General features: G+C 40.9%; 1 protein-coding gene and 1 pseudogene across 1 annotated transcript in view; one reads left to right on the forward strand and one right to left on the reverse strand.

Annotated features, from left to right (window-relative positions):
- LOC126095169 (nose resistant to fluoxetine protein 6-like) overlaps positions 1-24,065 on the forward strand; it is a 435,403-nt gene that overhangs the window by 379,333 nt on the left and 32,005 nt on the right. The window contains exon 10 of the mRNA XM_049909897.1: positions 12,961-13,144. Coding sequence (XP_049765854.1) covers positions 12,961-13,144 — 184 coding nt within the window. The remainder of the gene's footprint in view (positions 1-12,960; positions 13,145-24,065) is intronic.
- Positions 18,036-18,153, reverse strand: LOC126096038 (5S ribosomal RNA; annotated as a pseudogene).

A 24,065-nucleotide genomic window follows, 5' to 3' on the forward strand; every position in this document is an offset into this window, starting at 1 on the left:
CATCCTGATTTAGGTTTTCCGTGATTTCCCTAAATCGCTCCAGACAAATTCCGGGATGGTTCCTTTGGAAGGGCACGGCCGACTTCCTTCCCCGTCCTTCCCTGATTCGGCGAGACCGATTTCCTAGCTGTTTGGTCTCTTCCCACAAACAACCCAACCCAACCCTCTACAATCGTCTTCTAGTGGCTCCGGCAAAAGCCTGAATTCCAATGTACGACGGATCTGTGTCTCAGTGTTGCTATCCCGCTTGAACACAAGCTTAACATGTTGTAGCTGTTGCGTCAAAATTTCGGCGTCCAAGCAGGAGTAAGCCCTCCTTACCAACGTCCTCAAAGCCTTCGTTCGTTGGTACGTGGGTGACTACTCAACGCGTGAAGATAACGATCTGTACGAGTTGGTTTTCTATAAACACAGTATCTGAAACAGATCCGAGCTGACTATTATGAGCGGCTTTCGTTACGTCAAAGTACTATTATAATCGTGCGAAAGACGAGCACAATCGGCGACCCTTGGCTATAGGCTTTCTTAGGACAAGTACAGGGTGTTTCAAAAATGACCGGTATATTTGAAACGGCAATAAAAACTAAACGAGCAGCGATAGAAATACACCGTTTGTTGCAATATGCTTGGGACAACAGTACATTTTCAGGCAGACAAACTTTCGAAATTACAGTAGTTACAATTTTCAACAACAGATGGCGCTGCGGTCTGGGAAACTCTATAGTACGATATTTTCCACATATCCACCATGCGTAGCAATAATATGGCGTAGTCTCTGAATGAAATTACCCGAAACCTTTGACAACGTGTCTGGCGGAATGGCTTCACATGCAGATGAGATGTACTGCTTCAGCTGTTCAATTGTTTCTGGATTCTGGCGGTACACCTGGTCTTTCAAGTGTCCCCACAGAAAGAAGTCACAGGGGTTCATGTCTGGCGAATAGGGAGGCCAATCCACGCCGCCTCCTGTATGTTTCGGATAGCCAAAAGCAATCACACGATCATCGAAATATTCATTCAGGAAATTAAAGACGTCGGCCGTGCGATGTGGCCGGGCACCATCTTGCATAAACCACGAGGTGTTCGCAGTGTCGTCTAAGGCAGTTTGTACCGCCACAAATTCACGAAGAATGTCCAGATAGCGTGATGCAGTAATCGTTTCGGATCTGAAAAATGGGCCAATTGAAACGTCCCCTTAGAACAATTTTACATGTGAAACGTCCACTTAGAACAATTGTACATGACTGTGCTTAACCTGGCACACAATAATTTTAGCGCAACGCAATCTGACTATCTAAAAATCCCTGCAAAAGAATGGCCCTGACAAACATTAAACTATACCTTTCACAAATCACTTACCTCACAAAAATCTTCGCTGCTCGAACTACTGCAATACGGCGAGCGCCACTACTGCCAGCTAAATAAAAGATTCAAACTACTGAAGGCACTAACTACTGATAGGGATAGTTAGCAAATGAAAGATTTTAATAGAGAACAAACACTGTATTTACCTTAATATTCATAATTGACATCCAGTCTTACAGATTATCAAAACTCCGCCATCTCTCTCCCCACATCCACCACTGCTGGCGGCTCCCCTCCAACTGCCCAGCGCTACGCGCTGTTCGCATCCAGCTATAGCAGTTCATGACAACAATGGCAGACAACAATGCAAACTAGCCACATACTGCACACAGCACAGCCAGTGATTTTCATACAGAGTGCTATGTAACGTTGCCAATAAAAAACATAAACAGCCTACTTACATAGCCCCCATGCTCCCCACAAAAAATTTTACAAATTTTTTTGGGCATTGGCCAATACAGATTTGAAAAAATTTTTCATAATTACAATAACAAAGATATCAAATGCACACACTTATTTATACAATGTTGGTCAAAAGCTAAAATTTTCTCACAGTCAATAAAGACAGTCCTGATCATTCACCACAGCAGAACTGCCGTTTCTTTTATCAAAGTCTGAGCAATAAAAGGCAATGCACACGGAAGTAGTGGATGTCCATGCAGTCTTGAAGAAGTAGTGTTGTCCTTCTAACAGAAAGACAGTGCTGACTCTTGAAATGCTGACAGGTAATGGGCCACAACAGAGCAAACCCACAGCAGAGTCAGTCGAAGTTGATGAATATTGGTAGGTAGGTCATCACAGAGTAGACCCACTGTAGTCCTGGTAGAGATTGTGGTATTGGTGAGTCATCATAGATGCAGACCCACTGCAGTCCTTGTAGAGATTGTGGTACTGGTGAGTCAGCAAAGGTGTAGACCCACTGTAGTCCTGGTAGAGATGGCCAGCAGCCATCTGCTGCGACTGTGCAGGTGCACAATCACCATCGAAGAGTCTTGCAGAGAAGATAGCAAGTCCATAAACCACCACTTGTGCACTCACAAAGTTTGTGGAATTGTCCTTAGAACCAGCAATGCTGTTATCCAGTCCCTTGCGGAATTATTAACACACGTGCAAACACTATCAGTCCCTACTTCTCACATGTTGTCCATATACTATGACCAACAGAATGTGTGCAGTGAAATGAATGCGTACAAGTTGCTTAATTGGATTAACTGGCGTCAATTACAGTTATATAACATAAGAATACAATTACAAAGATACAAAATACTTCATTAAAAACATAACAATACAGATAATATTTGTAGTAATAGGGCTTTACAAAAGAATAGAAATAAACATATACATCAGTGTTACAGGAATGATGACATGAGTACATACATAAAAGATCAGAATAACTTGCGAAACATCAACTTCACACATGAGCATTAAAACAGAATAAATAATGTCTAACATCTTTACAAAGAAAATAACAGAGTATTAGAAAAATTCTACAACATAGCTCTCATCAGCTAAACACATAAAGACAGGAAAAACACAAATACACACGGGTACCCAAACACATAGTGGGATAACACAAAAGGAAAGGACAGGGTTTGTTTTCAGTGTAACATTTGGTACTGCAGTCCACCCCACAACTTCATTCCGTACATCTTTCATCTTATTTCAACCTTTGTTTCCACCAAAAAATTCTATCTAAGCATGCTTTCTGTATTTATGTTCACACATTGCTTACCTCATCATTTATTTCCAAGAAAATCCTACCTATACCTCGTTCCTGTATTGTATTCATATTTCTTTCAAAATAATCATTTCTGATTGTACCATACTCATTTGGGCCCAATCTTTCTTCGCAATGCATTCTTTACCTATTCTCCATAGTCAGTTTCTTATATAGTCTACCCCCTCTTAAGCTAACTTAAATCTACTGAGCTCAGATATATATACCAAGGGACGAGGCAATGCAGCATGACAACAAATCAACACAAACAGAAATGACAAAAAATGCAAATTGGCAAAGCTAGCAGCATAAATTAACAAAGCAAGTGCAATATTACAACTAATATAAGGCACTGTGCAGGAAACAAGAAAAACTAGCTTAGAAGAGTAACACAAAGTCAAATTCAGTAACACTATGCCTGACAAACAGCAGCAACTTATACCTAAACATGACATAGCTCAAGCAGAAAAAATATTACAGGAAACAACAATGCAGACAAGGGAAATGCATATTCACATCTTAATGTCTATGTAATTAAAGTGGTGCACCATAACAACTGATTGTAAAAAAAATATTACCATGTACCTGAAAAGAAAATTAAGTGTTACTGTTACTAGTTACTTCTTATTGTTCTTTCCTTTCCAAGTGCTCCTTTTTTAAAGAATGTGGATTACAAAATTATCATTTAATAGATCTGTTGACAGAAAGAGTTCACATTAGCAAGTGCATCTCATTTTATAAAAGCAATGCTGCAACACAGCTGGAAACCAGATATCAAATGAAATAAGCAATTACACAAACCAAAGCATAAAAATATCATTCAGTAGTCATGTGACATTTCATTTCATAAGTTAATGGCTCTCAACTCTCGTAGAAAGACACTTGTCATAATCAGGTGTGCAGATGTAAAAATATTTCTTGTCATTTTGTTAGGCATTTCAGTAAATGTCATAAATTTTTAAGTAACGAGGGTGTTGCATTAGCGATGAAAGGCACATCCTAATGGCTTATTCTCCAGGTGTTTGACACAGCTGTGTGCCCACAACGCATTACAAAAATCATATGTTTTCAAGTAACGAGCGTGTCGCATTAGCGATGCCCTCTACAAAGGAATGTCATTAACAGTAATCTAGGCCTCTCTTTGTCCTTCTCTTCCACCTGTGCCTCTGGCACACCCTAATGGCTTTCTTTTCTACCTGAGCGTCTGAAAAGGCTTGTTCTCCAGGTGTCTGACACACCTGGGTGCCCACGTCGCATTATGTGCAGGTGGTCACTTAACTTTCTTACGGAAATATTTACGACAGCAGTTTCCGCTACAGTGACAGTCTCATATAAAAATATTTCACAGGTCAAGAATTTGCGTTACAAATCTGTAGAGACAAAATCCAATTGACATAACAGAGTCCAAAAAATTTTCGTCGGCATTGTAATACATTCACGCATTTACATACATTTCATAACTCTTAAAGTACGATTCTTGGTTTCCAACAACCTTTTTCACAAACCAGAGTCCCTAACCACTACTCATTATTCCTTACCTTATTCGTCGACACTTCTTCAATATTTCATCATAACAGATACATAGCATACTCAAATAACTCATATAGCATCAGCTTATTGATCATAAACATACCGCAACAGCATAATACACGTAGTCATCGTAAAAATAACACCATAACACCTCAGTCAAATCTCAAAAACGTCGTAGCTTTCTGCAATTGTTTCAAAATCTAAAGAAAATTCTCTGCTCATTTCAGTAGTGTCATCTACCTCAAACGTACTTTAAAAATCATGCTCCCTTACCAAATACATCATTCAAAGCTCTCATAGTATCACAATGGTTCCGAAAAAATATGAAGAGTTCACACAGTACAGACAAAATACAATTTCTTAAGTGTGAAATAATCCAACTCTGTAATTGCGTAAACATGTGTCACTGACGTAGTAAAAAGGTTTGTCTCTCTCAGTTAAATGATCAGATAGCTGTGTAATTTATGTGTTAGAGAAATATGGTACCGATGTGTAAAGTTGTATAAGCAAATACCATATTAGCTAGGGCTCCTTGTGCTTGCCAGACACATGATACACAAAGTAGGCGTGTACCCCCCTGAGGATTATTGTAATTATACCCTCAGGTGTTACAGATTACAGCAATGGAATGAAATGTATTGCGAAAGACTTTCTTTGTAATTCAAAAATCTTTAAAAATAAATGTTTTAAGTACAAAATTAATCACTTAAATACGTGTCCTGTAGCGCTAAATGTGCGTCTTGCTGTAAGATAATCTCTGGGAAGTGTCGTAGTCATTGTCCTCCGAAAGCTAAGTTCTGCAGAAGTCAATGTACTTACCTCATGATAAACAAAGTGAAATGCTTTGCGTATAGATAACTTAGTTATTACGCTTATTGCCGTGATGAGGAAAGTACTGTGCTGTAACGTATTGTTGTCCTACGGAAAAGGCTGTCTCCTTGTAGCAATAGCACAAAAGTCACCACTAAAACATGTCTCACTTTATAGAAGAATTCAGAAAAAACTGTGCAGATATAAAACAGATACACCGCAAAAGCAACATTGTAAATTGTCACTCATTAGTAACATCGTGATATAATCGTGTAGCTGTCACATAAACTAACCACTGTGTCATCTGGCATTTCACATAAAGCACCTCAAATCCAGAATCCACTCGTAAGCAAACCAAAATGTTGCATGTTAACAGTTTCTCAGTGTGACAAATTGTACAAGTAGCGTGAAGTGAAAATTGCAAAGACTAAGTTAAAAAAGCAGATTATCTGTCAATAAATGGTTTTACATGAGAAATGTGGTGTAAACCTTTACTCTTCCTAGTACGCAGAGTTTCAACTTCAACGCAATTATCATGTGGTATACGTCGGATTCTGTAAGGTCCATTGTAAACTAGAAAGAATTTGTGACTCAAGTGTTTCTTCTTATGTGACAATGAATGAGCTTTAATGAGAACTTTCTGACCAATATATAATTTCTTTGCATTTGCTTTACCGTGTAGTTTTCTCCTTTTGTCTGCTGCAGATTTTATATTTTTTAGAGCCAAATCAATTATGTCTTTGTGTCGAACTTTACGTGTATTCGGGAAAGGTACAAGCTCTCTGATTCTGTTCGGGGGTTCTTCATTCTTCAGTACAAGAGTAGGTGGTAAAGCAGTGGAATCATGAGGCATTTCATTCAGCACATTTTGAAATAAGTGTAAATATCTGTCCCAATGCTGATGCTTTCTGTGACAATAAAGTCTGCAAAGCTTATTGATTTCTTTCATAATCCGTTCAGACGGGTTACAATGTGGTGAATACAATGAAATAAAAACAGGTTTGATTTTATGATTCCGAAGCATGCGTGACCAAACAGCAGATCTGAATTGCGGTCCATTATCTGAAATGACTTTACTAACGTGTCCAACTTCACGTAAGAAATTTTTAACAAAGGCGTTGGATACAGACCGTCCAGTGGCTTTACGTAACGGAGTGAAAGAAACAAATTTTGAAGTAAGTTCAACAGCGACTAGAACGTATGCAAATCCATTAGATGTTCTGACAAGCGGTCCCAAGAGATCAACAGCAGCAAATTCTTTTAATTTAGAAGGAATGATAGGAAACAGCGGAGCACGATGTGAGATAGTAGATGGTTTCGCCTTTTGACAAAGTTTACAAATAGACAAGACTCTTCGAATTCGCTTTTCCATATTGTTAAAATAACAAGTCGTTCGAAGAATATGATAACATTTTCGTGGGCCAAAATGTGCGTAGCTGAAATGAATGTACCAAATGAGCTTATTAACAAAATCGTCTGGAATGCAAAGTACCCATAGCTTGTCATCAACAGTGCAGCGTTTGAAGAGTATGTTGTTTCTAACCAGGTAATAATGCCGAATCTGAGTCTGTGTCTTTTCATGCCATTTACTTTTGATATCTTTCCAAATCGGATCTTTATCTTGTTCATGAGCAATGTCCTTTAAAGATGTGGTGATGAAGTTTTCAAAGGCGACTTTCTGAATGTAAAGAATACTGAAATTTTTCTCGAGGTTGCCTTCTGTGTTACTTTTCTCAAGCCCAACCGGTGCGCGTGACAGTGCGTCCGCAACAATGTTCTCCTTGCCGGGAATGTAGACTATTGTGAAGCGGAATTCTTGCAGAAACAATGCCCAACGTTTTAACCTATCATGATTTAATTTTGAAGACATAAGAAATTGTAATGCACGATGATCACTGTATACTTTTACGTGCTTACCAGAAAGAAAGAAACGGAATTTGTTAAATGCCCAAACGATAGCTAAAGCTTCTAATTCAGTAACGGAATATTTTTTTTCAGATTTTGTTAGCACTCGGCTAGCAAAAGCAATGGTTTTCTGAATGGTAGTGTCATTTTCTATGTCTTCTTGAAATAAATGGGCACCAAGACCGACTTTAGAAGAATCCGTGCTAAGGCAGAAATCTTGTGACAGATCTGGATGAGCTAGTATTGGCGCGTGAAGTAACGCTTCTTTCAAAGAATTGAATTCCAACTGTGCTTGTTCGTCCCAGTTCCAAATAGTATTTTTTCCAGTGAGAGAACAAAGTTTTGGTGTAACTAGAATTTGCATATTCAGAAAACGACGGTAAAAATTTACGAGACCTAGAAAACTGCGGACTTGTCTTTTTGTGGATGGAACAGGAATGGCTCTGATTGCTTCTAACTTTTCTGGATCCGGCTGAATGCCTTCAGAAGAAATAATATGTCCCAAAAACTTCACCTTTGACCTACCGAATTCAGACTTTTCCAAGTTAACTGTAATTCCAGATTCTGCAAAAATACGTAACAAACTGTTGAGGATGCGGTTATGTTGTTCCCATGAAGCTTCTGCTATTAGAATATCGTCCACATATAAAGTGATGTGACGTTTTAAGAACTCAGGTAATATGGAATTTAGCCCCCGAATGAATGCCGCTGAAGAAATGTTCAAACCAAAAGGAAGTTTCCGAAACTGATAACAAACGCCGAAACAAAGGAAAGCTGTGTATTTTCTGCATTCTGGATGAAGTTCGATCTGATAAAAGCTGGATCTGAGATCAATGGAAGACAACACTTTTACACCATTAAAATTTTGAAGAAGTTCTTCCATCGTCTGCGGCCTGTCTGTTTCAGGAATAATGATAGTATTGATTTGTCTCGAATTTAAAACAAGCCTGATCGATCCATTCTTCTTCTCAACAACATGTAATGGGTTGTTGTATGAGCTTACTGCAGGCTCAATAATGCCCTCGACAAGCATAGATTGTATTTCTGTTCTAACACGGTCCCTATAATGCGCCGGAATTACGTAAGGTCTAACACAAAATTTAGTATGCTCACGAACACGAAATTGGTATTGAAATCCCTTGATTTTCCAAAGATTGCACCTTGTAATTTAATCTTACGTAACGTAAGTGTGGGGCAATCGTTCGCTTTGTTGCATTTGCTAAAAGCTGTTTCGCTAATTACTGAAATGGGACTGCCAGAGTCAAGTACTGCCGTAAATTTTACGTCATTTACAGTAATGTGAATCACAGGATATGCAATGGTGTTACGTGTTACGTCGTGTTCCTGGAGTAAGATGTCCCTAATGTCTTCCATTTTTACGTAATTACTAGCTACGGCAGCTGCGTCATCAGTTTCATAAGTACGTCTTGTGGCTGCCAGTGGTGTGAGTCATCGCCTATTGTCTCTTTGTTGGCGCGCGTCGTTATTGGGATTTGGAGACCTAACTTCTACAAATTCATCGTGACGAGAGTGCTCTGCTCTGTTTAAATCTCGCCAGTTCTGATGCAATTCAGGTCTGTCGTTACGATCATATCGTCTGTCGTCATGTCGGTAGTTTCCATAGTTTCTTTCTTGTCGGTCACATGGTGGAGAATTTCTCCTTGAATCGTAACTACACGCTGGACCGTTGCGTCTAAAGTTATTCTGTCTTCCTTGATAATAGTTATTTTGGTTCCCATATTGTCTGTTTCTCTGATTGTCTCTGTGATAGTCATTACCGCGGAAAGGTGATCTTTCCCTGTAACTATTACTCTGCCAGTGGTTATCATATGGGTGGTGTCTGTTTTGGTCACGATTTACGTTGTAAGAATAGGTTTGTCGTGGCCATTTATTGTTTCTGTCGTCACGGAATTGTGACGGATGTGACCTGTAATGATTGTTTTCCTGTTTTCGCCTCCCTCAATTGTCAGTGTCAATTTCCAATTCTTGTAACAGTCCCTGAAAAGCTTCAATGTCCTCTTTGCAACGTCCTGCCAAAATAATATGTCGTAAATGTTCCGACAATTTGATTAAGCATATGCAGATGAGTTCTGAGGGGCTGTATGGGTTTGACAGGTATTGATTCTTGTGCAACATGTCTTCAAAATATTTCACAAGACTGGAAAATTCAGATTGCTCGAAGTGTTTCATCATTATGATGCTATGTTTTACGCGGTCTTGTGTGGCTTGAGACCAATATGCTGAGAGGAAGGCATGGTAAAATTCTCCTTCACTGTGGCAATCGTGAATGACCGATCGCATTCTTACAGCTGGTTCATTCTCCAAGTAGCCACACATAAATTCTAATCTGTGCTCCAATGACCAGTTGGGAGGAAAACAATGAGAGAATTGATGGAGCCATGCTTGTGGATGAATATCGTTGCCAGAATTCTTAAATGTTTTGAATTTACGTGTAGTAATGAACAGCTTATAGTCAAAATCATCATGTCGGCGAGTCACATATCGGTCATTGTTACGTCGTGTCGGCGGTTCCATCTCAAAATTCGGTGCACCTTGCCAATTCCTTTCATAATTACCGAAATGCTCTGTGTTATTATATTGTGGCTTTTCCGTATTTCTATGTCCCTCTTCCAGTATTGGGGCGCGAGTGTCCTCTGAAATACGTAATTCTTGTATCACCTGCGTCAACTGATCTTGTACTTCCCGGATTTCTCTTTTATACTGTGTATTAATTTGATTTTGATTTTGTTTGAATTTTCTTATTTGTTCATAGTCTTCTGTGTCAGTGAAGGCTACGGGTCTTGTGTCATTCAGATCATCATCTACCTTTGTAGATAAGTTAGTGACCTGATTCGAAAGTTCAGCTACTTTCTCCGATAGTGAACACATTTCCTCAGTGTGTTTTTCTGAACCAAGTTTCAGAGTGTCCATTTGTGTTGAAATCGAATCTACTGTGTTCTTTAAGTTTTCCTGAGTTTTTGCCAGTTGCGTAACCGAATCGGTAGATGCAACTGAGTCAATTTTAGCCCACAAGGTCTCATGATTTTCATGAACAATGGTTTGCAGTTCTTTTATGGCTGCTTCGTGATTCTGTAATACATTCTCATGACGCGAAAAAATAGGTTGGAAATGCTCACAAATTTGTGTTTTTACGTCATTACAGACTTTCTGACATTTCGATTCTATTTTATGTAACTCAGTAGTTAAATCTTCACGTGTTTGTTCAAGTGTGGTGTCTAACTTCTGAAGCTTTTGCTGTGTTAGTCTCTGATTTTGTTCCATTGTGTCTAGCTTCTGAAGATTTTGTTCCATTGTGTCTAACTTTAGAAGATTTTGTCCCATTTGTTGCATTAATTGTAATAACAATGCATTAGTGTCTGGAATCTGTTCCTCTACGCTTTTCGGCAGTGCATTTGCACCAGCAACATTCACATTTTGACAAGCAGAAAATGTATCTTGACTTATTTGAGAAAACGATGAGGACGCAAAACCTGAATCTACAGTATTTGCAAAATTGTGTCCTATCATTTCGGATTCCTGAGGCGAGCTGTTGCCGACCGATCGATCGATAATGCTTCCCTGTTCACTACCTGTTTGACTGTCTACGCCATTGTTTGACGCCCGCTCCATTTCCCTATGCACAGTTACCAAATTACTACTTTGAACATTAGTTAACTCATTACATGGTGGGGCCAACACACTGCTTTCGTCTTCACTGTCATTTCTTAGTTTACTTTGGAGCCGAGTGTTACGTTTTTCACACGCCATTATTGTCACAATATTTCACACGATAACACAGAAAAGCACAATTTGAATAGCAAAAATAAGAGAACACATTAACATAGCACTGTAAATAATATCTAGTTAATTGCAGCTGCGAAATACTTGGTGCAAATCTACATGCATGCCACAACTGTTTTACATTACAACAATGAAAGACTGCAACTACAAAGGAGATTCTCTCTACAATTACGCGCTAGCAATAAACAAAAGCTACACTAAATACACAAACTACAAAAAAAAAAATCAGAAGATTCCAGTGAGGTATCCTAGGCTAAGGGTCGACATATGAAACGTCCCCTTAGAACAATTTTACATGTGAAACGTCCACTTAGAACAATTGTACATGACTGTGCTTAACCTGGCACACAATAATTTTAGCGCAACGCAATCTGACTATCTAAAAATCCCTGCAAAAGAATGGCCCTGACAAACATTAAACTATACCTTTCACAAATCACTTACCTCACAAAAATCTTCGCTGCTCGAACTACTGCAATACGGCGAGCGCCACTACTGCCAGCTAAATAAAAGATTCAAACTACTGAAGGCACTAACTACTGATAGGGATAGTTAGCAAATGAAAGATTTTAATAGAGAACAAACACTGTATTTACCTTAATATTCATAATTGACATCCAGTCTTACAGATTATCAAAACTCCGCCATCTCTCTCCCCACATCCACCACTGCTGGCGGCTCCCCTCCAACTGCCCAGCGCTACGCGCTGTTCGCATCCAGCTATAGCAGTTCATGACAACAATGGCAGACAACAATGCAAACTAGCCACATACTGCACACAGCACAGCCAGTGATTTTCATACAGAGTGCTATGTAACGTTGCCAATAAAAAACATAAACAGCCTACTTACACAATGATTCCTTTGGAAGAAATGGCGGCCCAGACCAGTACTTTTTGAGGATGCAGGGACGATGGGACTGCAACATGTGGCTTTTCGGTTCCCCATATGCGCCAGTTCTGTTTATTGACGAAGCCGTCCAGGTAAAAATAAGCTTCGTCAGTAAACCAAATGCTGCCCACATGCATATCGCCGTCATCAATCCTGTGCACTATATCGTTAGCGAATGTCTCTCGTGCAGCAATGGTAGCGGCGCTGAGGGGTTGCCGCGTTTGAATTTTGTATGGATAGAGGTGTAAACTCCGGCGCATGAGACGATACGTGGACGTTGGCGTCATTTGGACCGCAGCTGCAACACGGCGAACGGAAACCCGAGGCCGCTGTTGGATCACCTGCTGCACTAGCTGCGCGTTGCCCTCTGTGGTTGCCGTACGCGGTCGCCCTACCTTTCCAGCACGTTCATCCGTCACGTTCCCAGTCCGTTGAAATTTTTCAAACAGATCCTTTATTGTATCGCTTTTCGGTCCTTTGGTTACATTAAACCTCCGTTGAAAACTTCGTCTTGTTGCAACAACACTGTGTTCTAGGCGGTGGAATTCCAACACCAGAAAAATCCTCTGTTCTAAGGAATAAACCATGTTGTCTACAGCACACTTGCACGTTGTGAACAGCACACGCTTACAGCAGAAAGACGACGTACAGAATGGCGCACCCACAGACTGTGTTGTCTTCTATATCTTTCACATCACTTGCAGCGCCATCTGTTGTTGAAAATTGTAACTACTGTAATTTCGAAAGTTTGTCAGCCTGAAAATGTACTGTTGTCCCAAGCATATTGCAACAAACGGTGTATTTCTATCGCTGCTCGTTTAGTTTTTATTGCCGTTTCAAATATACCGGTCATTTGTGAAACACCCTGTATAAATGTTTGCTTTTGCTTAGTTGTGATGTGTGCCTTCCATCACCGTATGACCTGAAGTGTACGCCGCACAGGTTGTGATAAGCGCGTGCTGGGCCGCGTCGACGGCCCTGGCGCTGTGCTCGGTGTACGGGCTGCACCTCAGCTACCACAGGCCCTACAGCAGGCTGGAGGCTGCGCTGTTCGCCTCCCTGCGGCCGCTCGCCTGGTCTCTGTCCATCGCCTGGGTCATCTACGCCTGCGAAAAGGGACGCGCAGGTCAGTGTCTTGTTTACTCTTCACAGTTGGCTCATCGTCTTATCATATTATCTCTGGGTGATGCCAGTGCGAATCACACTGCCAGCACGTAGGAACAAATACACTGATTTATCAACAGCTGTATGATTTGTAGAAGTTTATTTTATTTTATGAACTTCTATATGCTATCAGTTTCGGCATTACATTGACGCCATCTTTAGGCCCCTCTCGTCATAGTCGTAAAATCAAACCGCCTCAGTCTGTGTCGCCTGGCCACCAAGAGCTGTTGCAGGACGATTGATTCACGGATCCAGTTATATGGCTCCTTCCATGCATAGCGATTTTACGACTGTGACGAGTGGGACCTGAAGATGGCATCAATGTAATGCTGAAACTGGTAGCACATAGAAGTTCATAAAATATAATAAACTTCTACAGATCATACGGCTCTTGGTAAATTATTGCATCAAGAAGTTCATGCCAGCCGTTGTCCCACGATCCATAATGAATCAACGAAGATTAAGTACACTGAGGTGACAAAAGTCGTGGGAAAGCGATAGGCACATATATAGATGGCGGTAGTACAGCGTACGTACGGTATAAAAGGAAGGTGCACTGGCGGGGGTTTCACGTAAGGTGATTCATGTAAAATGGTGTCCGACGTAATTATCGCAGCACAACGGAAATTAACAGACTTTGAATGCGGAATGGTAGTTGTAGCTAAGCGCAAGGACATTCAATTCCATAAGTTTCTAGAGAATTCAATATTCTGATATCCAGTGTCAAGAGCGTGCCGAGAATACCAAATCTCTCAGCACTGACAATGCAGAGGCCGACAGCCTACGCTAAACGAACAAGAGCAGCAGCGTTGGCAGAGAGTTGCCGCTGCTGACAGACAAGCAGCCCTGCATGAAATAATCGCGGAAATCAATGTGAGACGTACGACGAACCTACCCGTAAGGGCAGTGCGACGAAGTTTGGCTTTAATAGGTTATGTTGGGAGACGACCGACGCGGCTGCCTCTGCTAATACACTACTGGCCATTAAAACTGCTACACCACGAAGATGACGTGCTACAGACGCGAAATTTAACCGACAGGACGAACATGCTGTGATATGCAAATGGTTAGCTTTTCAGAGCATTCACACAAGGTTGGGGCAGGAGCGACACCTACAACGTGCTGACATGAGGAAAGTTTCCAACCGCTTTCTCATACACAAACAGCAATTAACCGGCGTTGCCTGGTGAAACGTTGTTGTGATGCCCCGGGTAAGGAGGAGAAATGCGTACCATCACGTTTCCGACTTTGTTAACGGTCGGATTGTAACCTATCGCGATTGCGGTTTATCGTATCGCGACATTGCTGCTCGCGTTGTTCGAGATCCAATGACTGTTAGCAGACTATGGAATCGGTGGTTCAGGAGGGTAATACGGAACTCCGTGCTGGATCCCAACGGCCTTGTATCACTAGCAGTCGAGATGACAGGCATCTTATCCGCACGGCTGTAACGGATCGTGCAGCCACGTCTCGATCCCTGAGTCAACAGATGGGGACGTTTGCAAGACAACAACCATCTGCACGAACAGTCCGACGACGTTTTCAGCAGCATGGACTATCAGCTCGGAGACCATGGCTACGGTTACCATTGACCCTGCATCACAGATAGGAGCGCCTGTGATGATGTACTCAACGACGAACCTGGGTACACGAATGGGAAAAGTCATTTTTTCGGTTGAATCCATGTTCTGTTTACAGCATCATGATGGTCGCATCCGTCTTTGGCGACATCGCGGTGAACGCACATTGGAAGCGTGTATTCGTCATCGCCATACTGGCGTATCACCCGGCGTGATGGTATGGTTTGCCATTGGTTACACGTCTCGGTCACCTCTTGTTCGTATTGACGGCAATCTGAACAGTGGACGTTACATTTCAGATGTGTTACGACCCGTGGCTCTACCCTTCATTCGATCCCTGTGAAACCCTACATTTCAGCAGGATAATGCACTACCGCATGTTGCAGGTCCTGTACGGGCCTTTCTGGATACAGAAAATGTTCGACTGCTGCCCTGGCCAGCACATTCTCCAGATCTCTCACCAACTGAAAAGGTCTGGTCAATGGTGGCCGTGCAACTGGTTCGTCACAATACACCAGTCACTGCTGTTGATGAACTGTGGTATCGTGTTGAAACTGCATGGGCAGCTGTACCTGTACACGCCATCCAAGCTCTGTTTGACTCGATGCCCAGGCGTATCAAGGCCGTTATTACGGCCAGAGGTGGTTGTTCTGGGTATTGATTTATCAGGATCTATTCACCCAAACTGTGTGAAAATGTAGTCACATGTCAGTTGTAGTATAATATATTTGTCCAATGAATACCCGTTTATTATCTGCATTTCTTCTTGGTGTAGCAATTTTAATGGCCAGTATTGTAGCATATCACCTGCAGCGCCTCCGCTGGGCTCGCGACTATGTTGTTTGGACCCTAGGCGAGTAGAAAATCCTGACCTGATCAGATGAGTCCCGATTTCAGTTGGTAAGAGCTGCTGTTATGGTTCGAGTGCGGGGCAGGTCCCACGAAGACATGGACCCAAGCTGTCAGCAAGGCACTGTGCAAGCTGTTGGTGGTTCCATAACGGTGCCGGCTGCGTTTACATGGAATGGACTGGGTCTTCTTGTCCGACTGAACCGATCATTGATAGGAAATTGTTATATTCGGCTACTTGGAGACCATTTGTAGCGATGAATGGAGGTCGGTTCGAGCACAAAATCCTGCACCGGCAACACTTCCACAGTTATGGACGACCATAGAGGCAGCATGGTTCAACATTCCTGCATGGGACTTCCAATGACTTATTGAGTCGACAGAACGTCGAGATGCTGCACTAAGCCGGGAAAAATGAGGTCCGACGCGGTACTAGAAGGTATCCCATGACTTCTGTCACCTCAGTTTACACTGGCGTGCAAAACTTAAGGACGAAAGTAATTTTAGCACAATGCCAAGTTACACAGATTAATGGAACAAAGAAACAACTGTTACAGTACAGTGCAGAACGTAACTGAAAGAAACAGACATTGAAAGGAACAGAAATGACACTTGAATTCAAAGACAACATTTGCACTGAAGTCACAGCGATTCATGATGGTCCCTTGTACATTACAAAGGTGGGACATCGTGTTTAATAGTGTGTATGAGCACCACGGATGGAAGTGCATACTCAGCAATATGTTCCCATGGTGGCCATGAGGTTGGTGAGGTTGAACATATTTTCGTATGGTGGGAGGTGGGTACACGTAATTCACGAAAGAACATGTCAGAAATGATCATTTTGGTGGTGCAGGTGTTTTCGCGAGGGAGGCATACTGTTGCATGGGTGTACCGACTTCCAAATCTTTTAATACGGTACAATCATCGTTCAACGTTATTGTGGCGCTATACTACTGTCCTACATACGTCTGTTCAGCTGTTCAGGGGAACATTCGGATCTGAGTTTATTTTTGGGGTTCAGTACCTCAGTCGCTATGAACGGAACCCTTATAGAACCACTTAGTTGACCGTTTGGCTATCTACTCATCTGTCTGTCAGTCCGACTGTTAAAAACCACATCTCCCACAATTGGGTAGACGTACCATGTTGACATTCGCGTCACATACTAAAGTCTACGGTCCCTTCTCGGTTGAAATAATTCAAGCCTTTAAGCTGATGAAATCAAAAATCACTGGCCATTTATCTCACATGTTTCGGTACTCGCAAACCCACTCATCAAAACTTACAGGGTACTTACGGGTGACCTAGAATCATGAAATTTGGCAACAAACAAGCTTTCACAGTACAAGCAAATAAAAAATTACGTCATAGTTAATTTGTAATTACATCACACGAAAAATATTTTTTGTCATTTTTATTCGACAGTCTGTCCGTTCATCCGTTAAGACACCTTTTGCCGGCCGCGGTGGCCAAGCGGTTCTAGGCGCTTCACTCCGGAACCGCGCGACTGCTACGGTCGCAGGTTCGAATCCTGCCTCGGGCATGGATGTATGTGATGTCCTTAGGTTAGTTAAGTTTAAGTAGTTCTAAGTTCTAGGGGACTGATGACCTCAGATGTTAAGTCCCATAGTGCTCAGAGCCATTTGAACCATTTGAAAGGCACTTTTTTCTCGGGAACGAGTAGGCGTATCAAGTTGATATTTATGTCGTACACTAGAATTTATAGTTTCTTGGCGGAATGAGAAATGTATGTTTCTACGACAATGCAATCAAAATAGATGTCCTTTTATGTCACATATTTTCATACTCGCGAACTCACTGAACAAAACCTATAGGGTACTTCCCACTGGCCTAGAATCATGAACATTAGTAAGCAACAAGGTTTCACACTAAAAGTAAAGCAGAAATCCGGAATTGTGAATTTTTCATCATACAACATGTAAAAAAAGAAATTTGTTATTCTACTGCCTGTCTTTCTCTCCGTCTGTTAAGACTCCTTTTTCTCAGGAACGGGTAGACATATCAAGTTAAAAGTTGTTCCATGTACTAAGATCTACAGTCTCTTGGCGGCGTAAGCTTCTAAACCAGTGTAATCGAAAGATACGGCTATTTATGTCACATACTTTGATACTCCGCAAACTTTCGCATCAGAACCTACAGGTACTTCCCATTGAACTAGAGTCGTGAAATTTGGCAACAAGAAAGGTTTCACAGTACAAGCACTCCGTCTTCAGGCCACAAGTGGCCCACTGGGACCATCCGACCGCTGTGTCAACCTCAGATGAGGACGCGGATAGGAGGGGAGCATGGTCAGCACACAGCTCTCCCGGTCCTTATGATGGTTTTCTTTGACCGAAGACGCTACTATTCGGTCGAGTAGCTCCTCAATTGGCACCACGAGGCTGAGTGCACCCCGAAAAATCGCAACAGCACATGGCAGCCCGGATGGTCACCCATCCAAATGCCGGCCACGCCCGACAGCATTTAACTTCGGTGATCTGACGGGAACCGGTGTATCCACTACGGCAAGGCCGTTGCCTTCACAGTACAAGGAAAGGATCATTCGGAAAATTGTCAATTTTTAATTGTATCGCACGAAAAAAAATTCCTTTTTCAAGTTTTATCCGATTTCAAACTTAAAATTAAAGCAGTTTAGAATGTCTTGGGTTCTGATATCGTGCCAGTACGAATGTCGATAACAGTCCAAAAAGTCTACATTCTTGAGATGGATGAACTGTCTATATATGCTTGATTAAGTTTGTGCGGAAATCTCAAGAGTGCGAGTTCTCCTCACATCTGGCCATGGTTTGTGGATGGCAATGCAAGAGTGCATCGAGCAGCACAAGTAGAGGAGCTCTTTGGAGCGAAATGATATTCAGCGGACGGACTGCCCTGGCCGTTTCCCTAACTGAAATCCCATCAAGTATGTGAGGGATACATTAGGGACATGTACTGCAATATGTCAACATGCACAACGACCCTCCAGCAGCTGTCAACCATGATGGTGGAGGAAAGGAACGCCTTACCAAAGAACTCTTTACCAACCTTGTGGCCAGCATCAGAGCACATTGCAGTCCGTAGTGCTCATACACCCCTTTAAGAAACATATTCCGCATTTTGTAATGTTCATAATAAATCGCGGAGACGACAGAGTAATTATTGCCTCTGAATGATTTTTTTTTTCAGTTACCTTCTGTCGTACACTGAATCAGTTCATACTACATACACATGGTCCAAATTTCAAACTATGGAAAGTCCAGATTGGAATATCAGAAATATTATGAAAAGGATAGCTTGCTACTCAACTTAAAGATAACACCTTGAGTTGCGGATAGACACAATTGAAAGATTGTTACACACTGAGCTTTGAGCCAAAGCTTTCATCAGAAAAGAAAACCCACACACATTCACACAAACAAGCACCCCTTATACTCACATGACCGCTATCTTAGATCGTAATTTGTTTCAACTAATCAGAAAAGCGCGCTGCAAGCATTCTAAAAACTGAGAGGACAAATTCTTGAGGAGCTAGAAACTAGCCCTGATAGGAGGAGGGTGTGTCTCTTGTTGCTCAGATAACTGTAAAAAACCAATCAAACATGTATATTTTATTGAAAGATTTTTTTAAGCTTAACTGAAAGTTCCCTTTCTTCCTACCATGTAGCTTAATTCGTTTGTAGTTAAAACATACTTTTTACAAATTTCAATTCTGAAAAGTCAAAAACTGCCTTTTGTTTTAATCAATATTAGCGTACGTTCTCTAACAGAAAAAATTTAAGTTGATCAATTCTGAGAATAATTGAAACTAGGATTTTCAAAGTATTGTATCTTGTTAAGGTGATAAATACCTAAAAGGTATTACAAATTAGTGCCATAATACATTTACTCTCATGTTACTGAAGAACTTAAACTACTGTATACAAATTTTCAACACAATATGTGACAATGACATACGAATCTTCTTTTTAGATACTGTGAAGTTTGTTACGTCAGGTACACCTCCCACCCTTCCCCTGCCACTAACCGCAAAGTACAAACCAGCAGAATTACTGAGGGGTGTAATAATACTTCAAGGCACGGTCTATAATGTGTAAGGTAACACAACTACTCACTTAAGGTATTCTTGGAACGGGAAAGACGGTAGTTTGATTTGATTTTCGTTAAGCAGACGCACTGTGCGTGCTGTAACAGACACTGCTCCACCTCATGGCTCACGGATTTCAGTATATGTACCCCATGGTCCATAGTATTTTACTCAAAGTTCTGTTTCCAAAAATTACTCGTTAGATGCTAGTACTAGACACACAGGACGTAGACATCCCAACGCTCAAAACAGCGTAGTGGTACGTGTGCGACCCATTAACAACAAACGGGTCAAAGACACTAACCTGCTGCGAACTGCGTACTGTTTTAATGAGTAAAAACTTATCCCTGAGTACAGTGTGAAAATTTTCGACTGTAAACAGACTGACTTTATTTGGAGTTTTCAACAGTTCGATCATTGCTTTGGTGTGGATGCTGGCTATTAATGGGAGTTCACAATGCGGCTGAACTGAATATTAAAAAAACGTTCAATGAACATTAACATTTGTACCAAGACATATGCATTAGACGCATGTTCTTATTGTATAACATGGACTTGGTGGCTGTATTTGTGGCTTTTCGCCGTAAAAATACAACACGGTTAATTTTTTATGAGCTTATCCCGGTCAGTTATACAAATCAGACCTGATTTGTAAAACAGCAGACAAACAATCAATATTACTCAATTTAGTGACAAATTTGATGCTGTCAATTTTCCTGCAGCTTTTCTTGACTCAGTTAAATCGCTCGTCGCCTGGACCAGGCACTGAAGCAAAGAAACATTAACAAGACCGTTACGCCGCAAATTGCTGCCAATTTTGAACTGCAGAATTCATCATTAAATTGCTATCCAAATTTTATTTTGAGTCTTTTATAATGCTTCAGTAGCATCATTCATCACAGTGGGCAGCTGGGCTGTTTTAAACTTCAACAAATCAGGTTCACCACGGTATCTCATTGTCAATTTTTGTCAGGCTACCACTTCGAGATCGACTTGAATTGATTATCTACTACATCTTTAACCCTTTCAGACCTGGTGGTCACAATCGTGTACATAAAGTTTGTTCACTAATATTTCACTGACAAGAAATGTCTGGTGCATCCAAACCCACTGTGCTCATTTGTGTATGTTTCTTTTAGCCATGCTCCAGCAGCTGTTGCTCTCTTGTGAGCAGTCTGTGAACCACATAGTAAAATATACTCTCTGGTGTTGTCTCTCTGTGGGAAGCCATTACGCGTTGACTTTATTGCTAGTCACATTGTGGGTTTTGTTTATGAATGTTTTGTATGGTTTCCTTCTTTTGGAAACATTAGACATTCTTTCAGTGGAAGTTTCAGCAATTTCATTCAGTTCATATTTGTGTTATGTATCAGGTAAGATTAATGTACACATTTGTGTACAACAGGTCCTTAATGGTGTAAAATATGAAACATAATCTAAAATGTGCCTCCACTATATTTGCATGGCTATGGTAGTTATATGTGGTAGTTTTTCCATTAATTTCAGTACCAGCAGAAAGGAGGAGAATAAAGTACCTGTATATATGATTTTATTTTATATTGCTGGCTCTTGACTTACAAATATGGATAAGGAATATCTTTCTCTGGAGAAAGATTGGGACTTGATTATGGACATAATTGAAAATGGTGGCGTTTCTGACATTAGTTTGAGTGGAGATGAGGATGACAGTGTACCACGTATTGAAAGGCAAGCTCCACAAATAGTAAAACATGTTGGAGCAAATAAAGTGGGCTTGAATGATGTGTGTAGAGACATCATATCTGAAGATGAAGATGATGGAGAGGTGGTGGACGCTGAAATGAACTTTTTATGCAATGAAAACAACCCAGAAGTGAATAACCTGTGTGACAACATAATGGCGACACCTAAAGAATTCATAAAATGGAAACGAAAGCTTCTAAGTACCATTGCAGAAACATACAAAGCTCCAAATTTTGAAGAATCTCTCTTGTGCTCTCCAGCGCAATACTTCAAAAGATATATACTAGATGATTTGTTCACTACCACGGCAGCACATACTCATATTTAAGCATTACAACGAGGCAAATCCTCATTCAAGCAGACAACTCCTCAAGCACTAGAGATGCTATTTGGTTTGCATATATTGACTGGCACCTTGATATTTCTCAGATTATGAATGTATTGGGATACAAGCCTGAAGGTAAATTTGTTTTGGGAAAACATGTCACGAGACAGATTTTTAGAATTATGAACAAATTTACATTTGGTGAACAATCTGGAAAAGCCACCTGAAAATAAATATAAATTTTACAAAGTCAGGCCAATTTACACAGCCATTCGAAAACGCTGCAGTGAACTTCCTATAGAAGAGAATGTTTGTGTCAGTGAAGGAATTACTCCTTTCACTGGGAAGTTTTGTGCAAAGCAGTATGTCAAGGGGAAACCAGGTCCATGGGTAATCAAAGTCTTCATGTGAAAAGATTGGAAGAGTGCATGATTTCCTTTTGTATCAAGGTGCTACAACTGAACTAAATACCGCTCATACCGTAAAAAATTTGGATTAGGTCCTGCTGTTGGTTTAGAATTTTCTGTTCCACTCTCAAAAGGTAAAGGTCATAAATTATACGTTGACAACTTCCTTTCACATAATCATCTGTTTCAAGTTCTGAAATCTCAAGGCATCAATGCAGCAGGTACTGTCTGTCAAAAGAGATTTGGAAAAAACTTGCCTTTTTCAGATGATAAAACAATAATGAAACAAACCAGATGTTACTGAGAAGAAATCACAAGTGCTGATGGCATTACCATGTGTAAGTGCTTAGACTATAGGCCAGTTGTATTGTGTTCAAGCTTTGTTGGTAAAGGCTCAGTGGATGTTGAGTGTTGGGACAAAAAACACCATAAATATGTGAAAGTAGAAAGACCTGAAATATTGAGAAGATGTAATCATGCAATGGATGGTGTGGAACTATTTGATCAATTGATACGCCACTACAAAGTTTTCATCAGATCTCAAAAATGGCCTTTCAGTATGATTTTTCATGCTGTTGACTTTGCCATCGTGCAAAGTTGGTTGGCATACAGACGAGATGCAGACAACCTGCCTATCCCAAAGAAGAAGAAAATGGACATTCTTTCTTTTCGTATCAGGGTAGCAGATGGATTGATACTGTGCCAGAAGAAAGTGACTGAAAAGAAGAGGGGGCGTCTGATGAAGGACTGGCTTCAGACATGAGAGTCATACCAAGAAAAAGAGGAGAATTATGACTAGCTACAGAGATACAGTTTGATGCCATTGACCATTTGCCTTCGCATGATGTAGGAGTTCCAAGTCGCTGCAAATTGCCAAAATGTACAGGGCGTTCTAGAATTCAGTGCAGAAAATGTAAAGCACATTTATGTCTCCAAAAGGACAGATTTTTTTTGCAGTTTCATACGAAACCTTAAAATCAGTGTTTTGACCATTGTTGTTTAAATAAGAGCTGTAATTTGGAATTATTTTTATTGTTTCTTCTGTTTTAAAGTGAAATAAAGAGTGGCATACTTGATCCATAGTGTTAACCTCCATAATGTATGACATAAAGCTCGAGACCTGATGAACACAATTGTGTACATTAAATATCTAGAAAACTAGAGATCATATGAAATTTTTCTTAGAAAAATGTTGTCAGGAGACTCACCTGAATGTAAAAATTTTTTTAATAAGTAAATAAAAACTCAGGTCTGAAAGGGTTAAAACACAGAGGTTTTAATAATGCGGTTATATACTCTCACTCGTTATCCAATAACCAGTAATGCTAATCTTTAAAGCATGTAGTACGAGGGTTGACTGAAAAGTAATGCCTCCTCCTTCGTAACTTTTCAACAGGTGGCAGAGTTGGTATGTGGAAGGTACTGCCTTGTTCAGTAGCCTCTTCTCTACAGCTCCAGTTGACAGGGACCCTGTGCAGACGGTCGGTTAATGTAATTTAAGCAACGTGCAGTCATTGAATTCTTGACAGCAGAAGGTGTCACCCCAAAAGAGATACATCAGAGAATGAAAGCAGTTTATGGTGATTGCGTTGATGTGAGTACTATGCATCGTTGGGCGAGTGAGTTCAAAGATGTTGAGGCGGGAACACCCGACCTACGTAACAAACAAAGAGTTGGACGTTCTGTGACAGCAACCAACGAGTTTCATAAGCAAAATGTTGACAGATTGATTCAGGACGAACGTCGTATCCAATGATTCCAATAGCTCTGAGCACTATGGGACTTAACTTCTGAGGTCATCAGTCCCCTAGAACTTAGAACTACTTAAACCTAACTAACCTAAGGACACCACACACATCCATGCCCGAAACAGGATTTGAACCTGCGACCGTAGCGGTCGCGCGGTTCCAGAC

Source organism: Schistocerca cancellata, chromosome 8 (assembly GCF_023864275.1).
Source record: "Schistocerca cancellata isolate TAMUIC-IGC-003103 chromosome 8, iqSchCanc2.1, whole genome shotgun sequence".
In the NCBI taxonomy this organism is placed as follows: domain Eukaryota; kingdom Metazoa; phylum Arthropoda; class Insecta; order Orthoptera; family Acrididae; genus Schistocerca; species Schistocerca cancellata.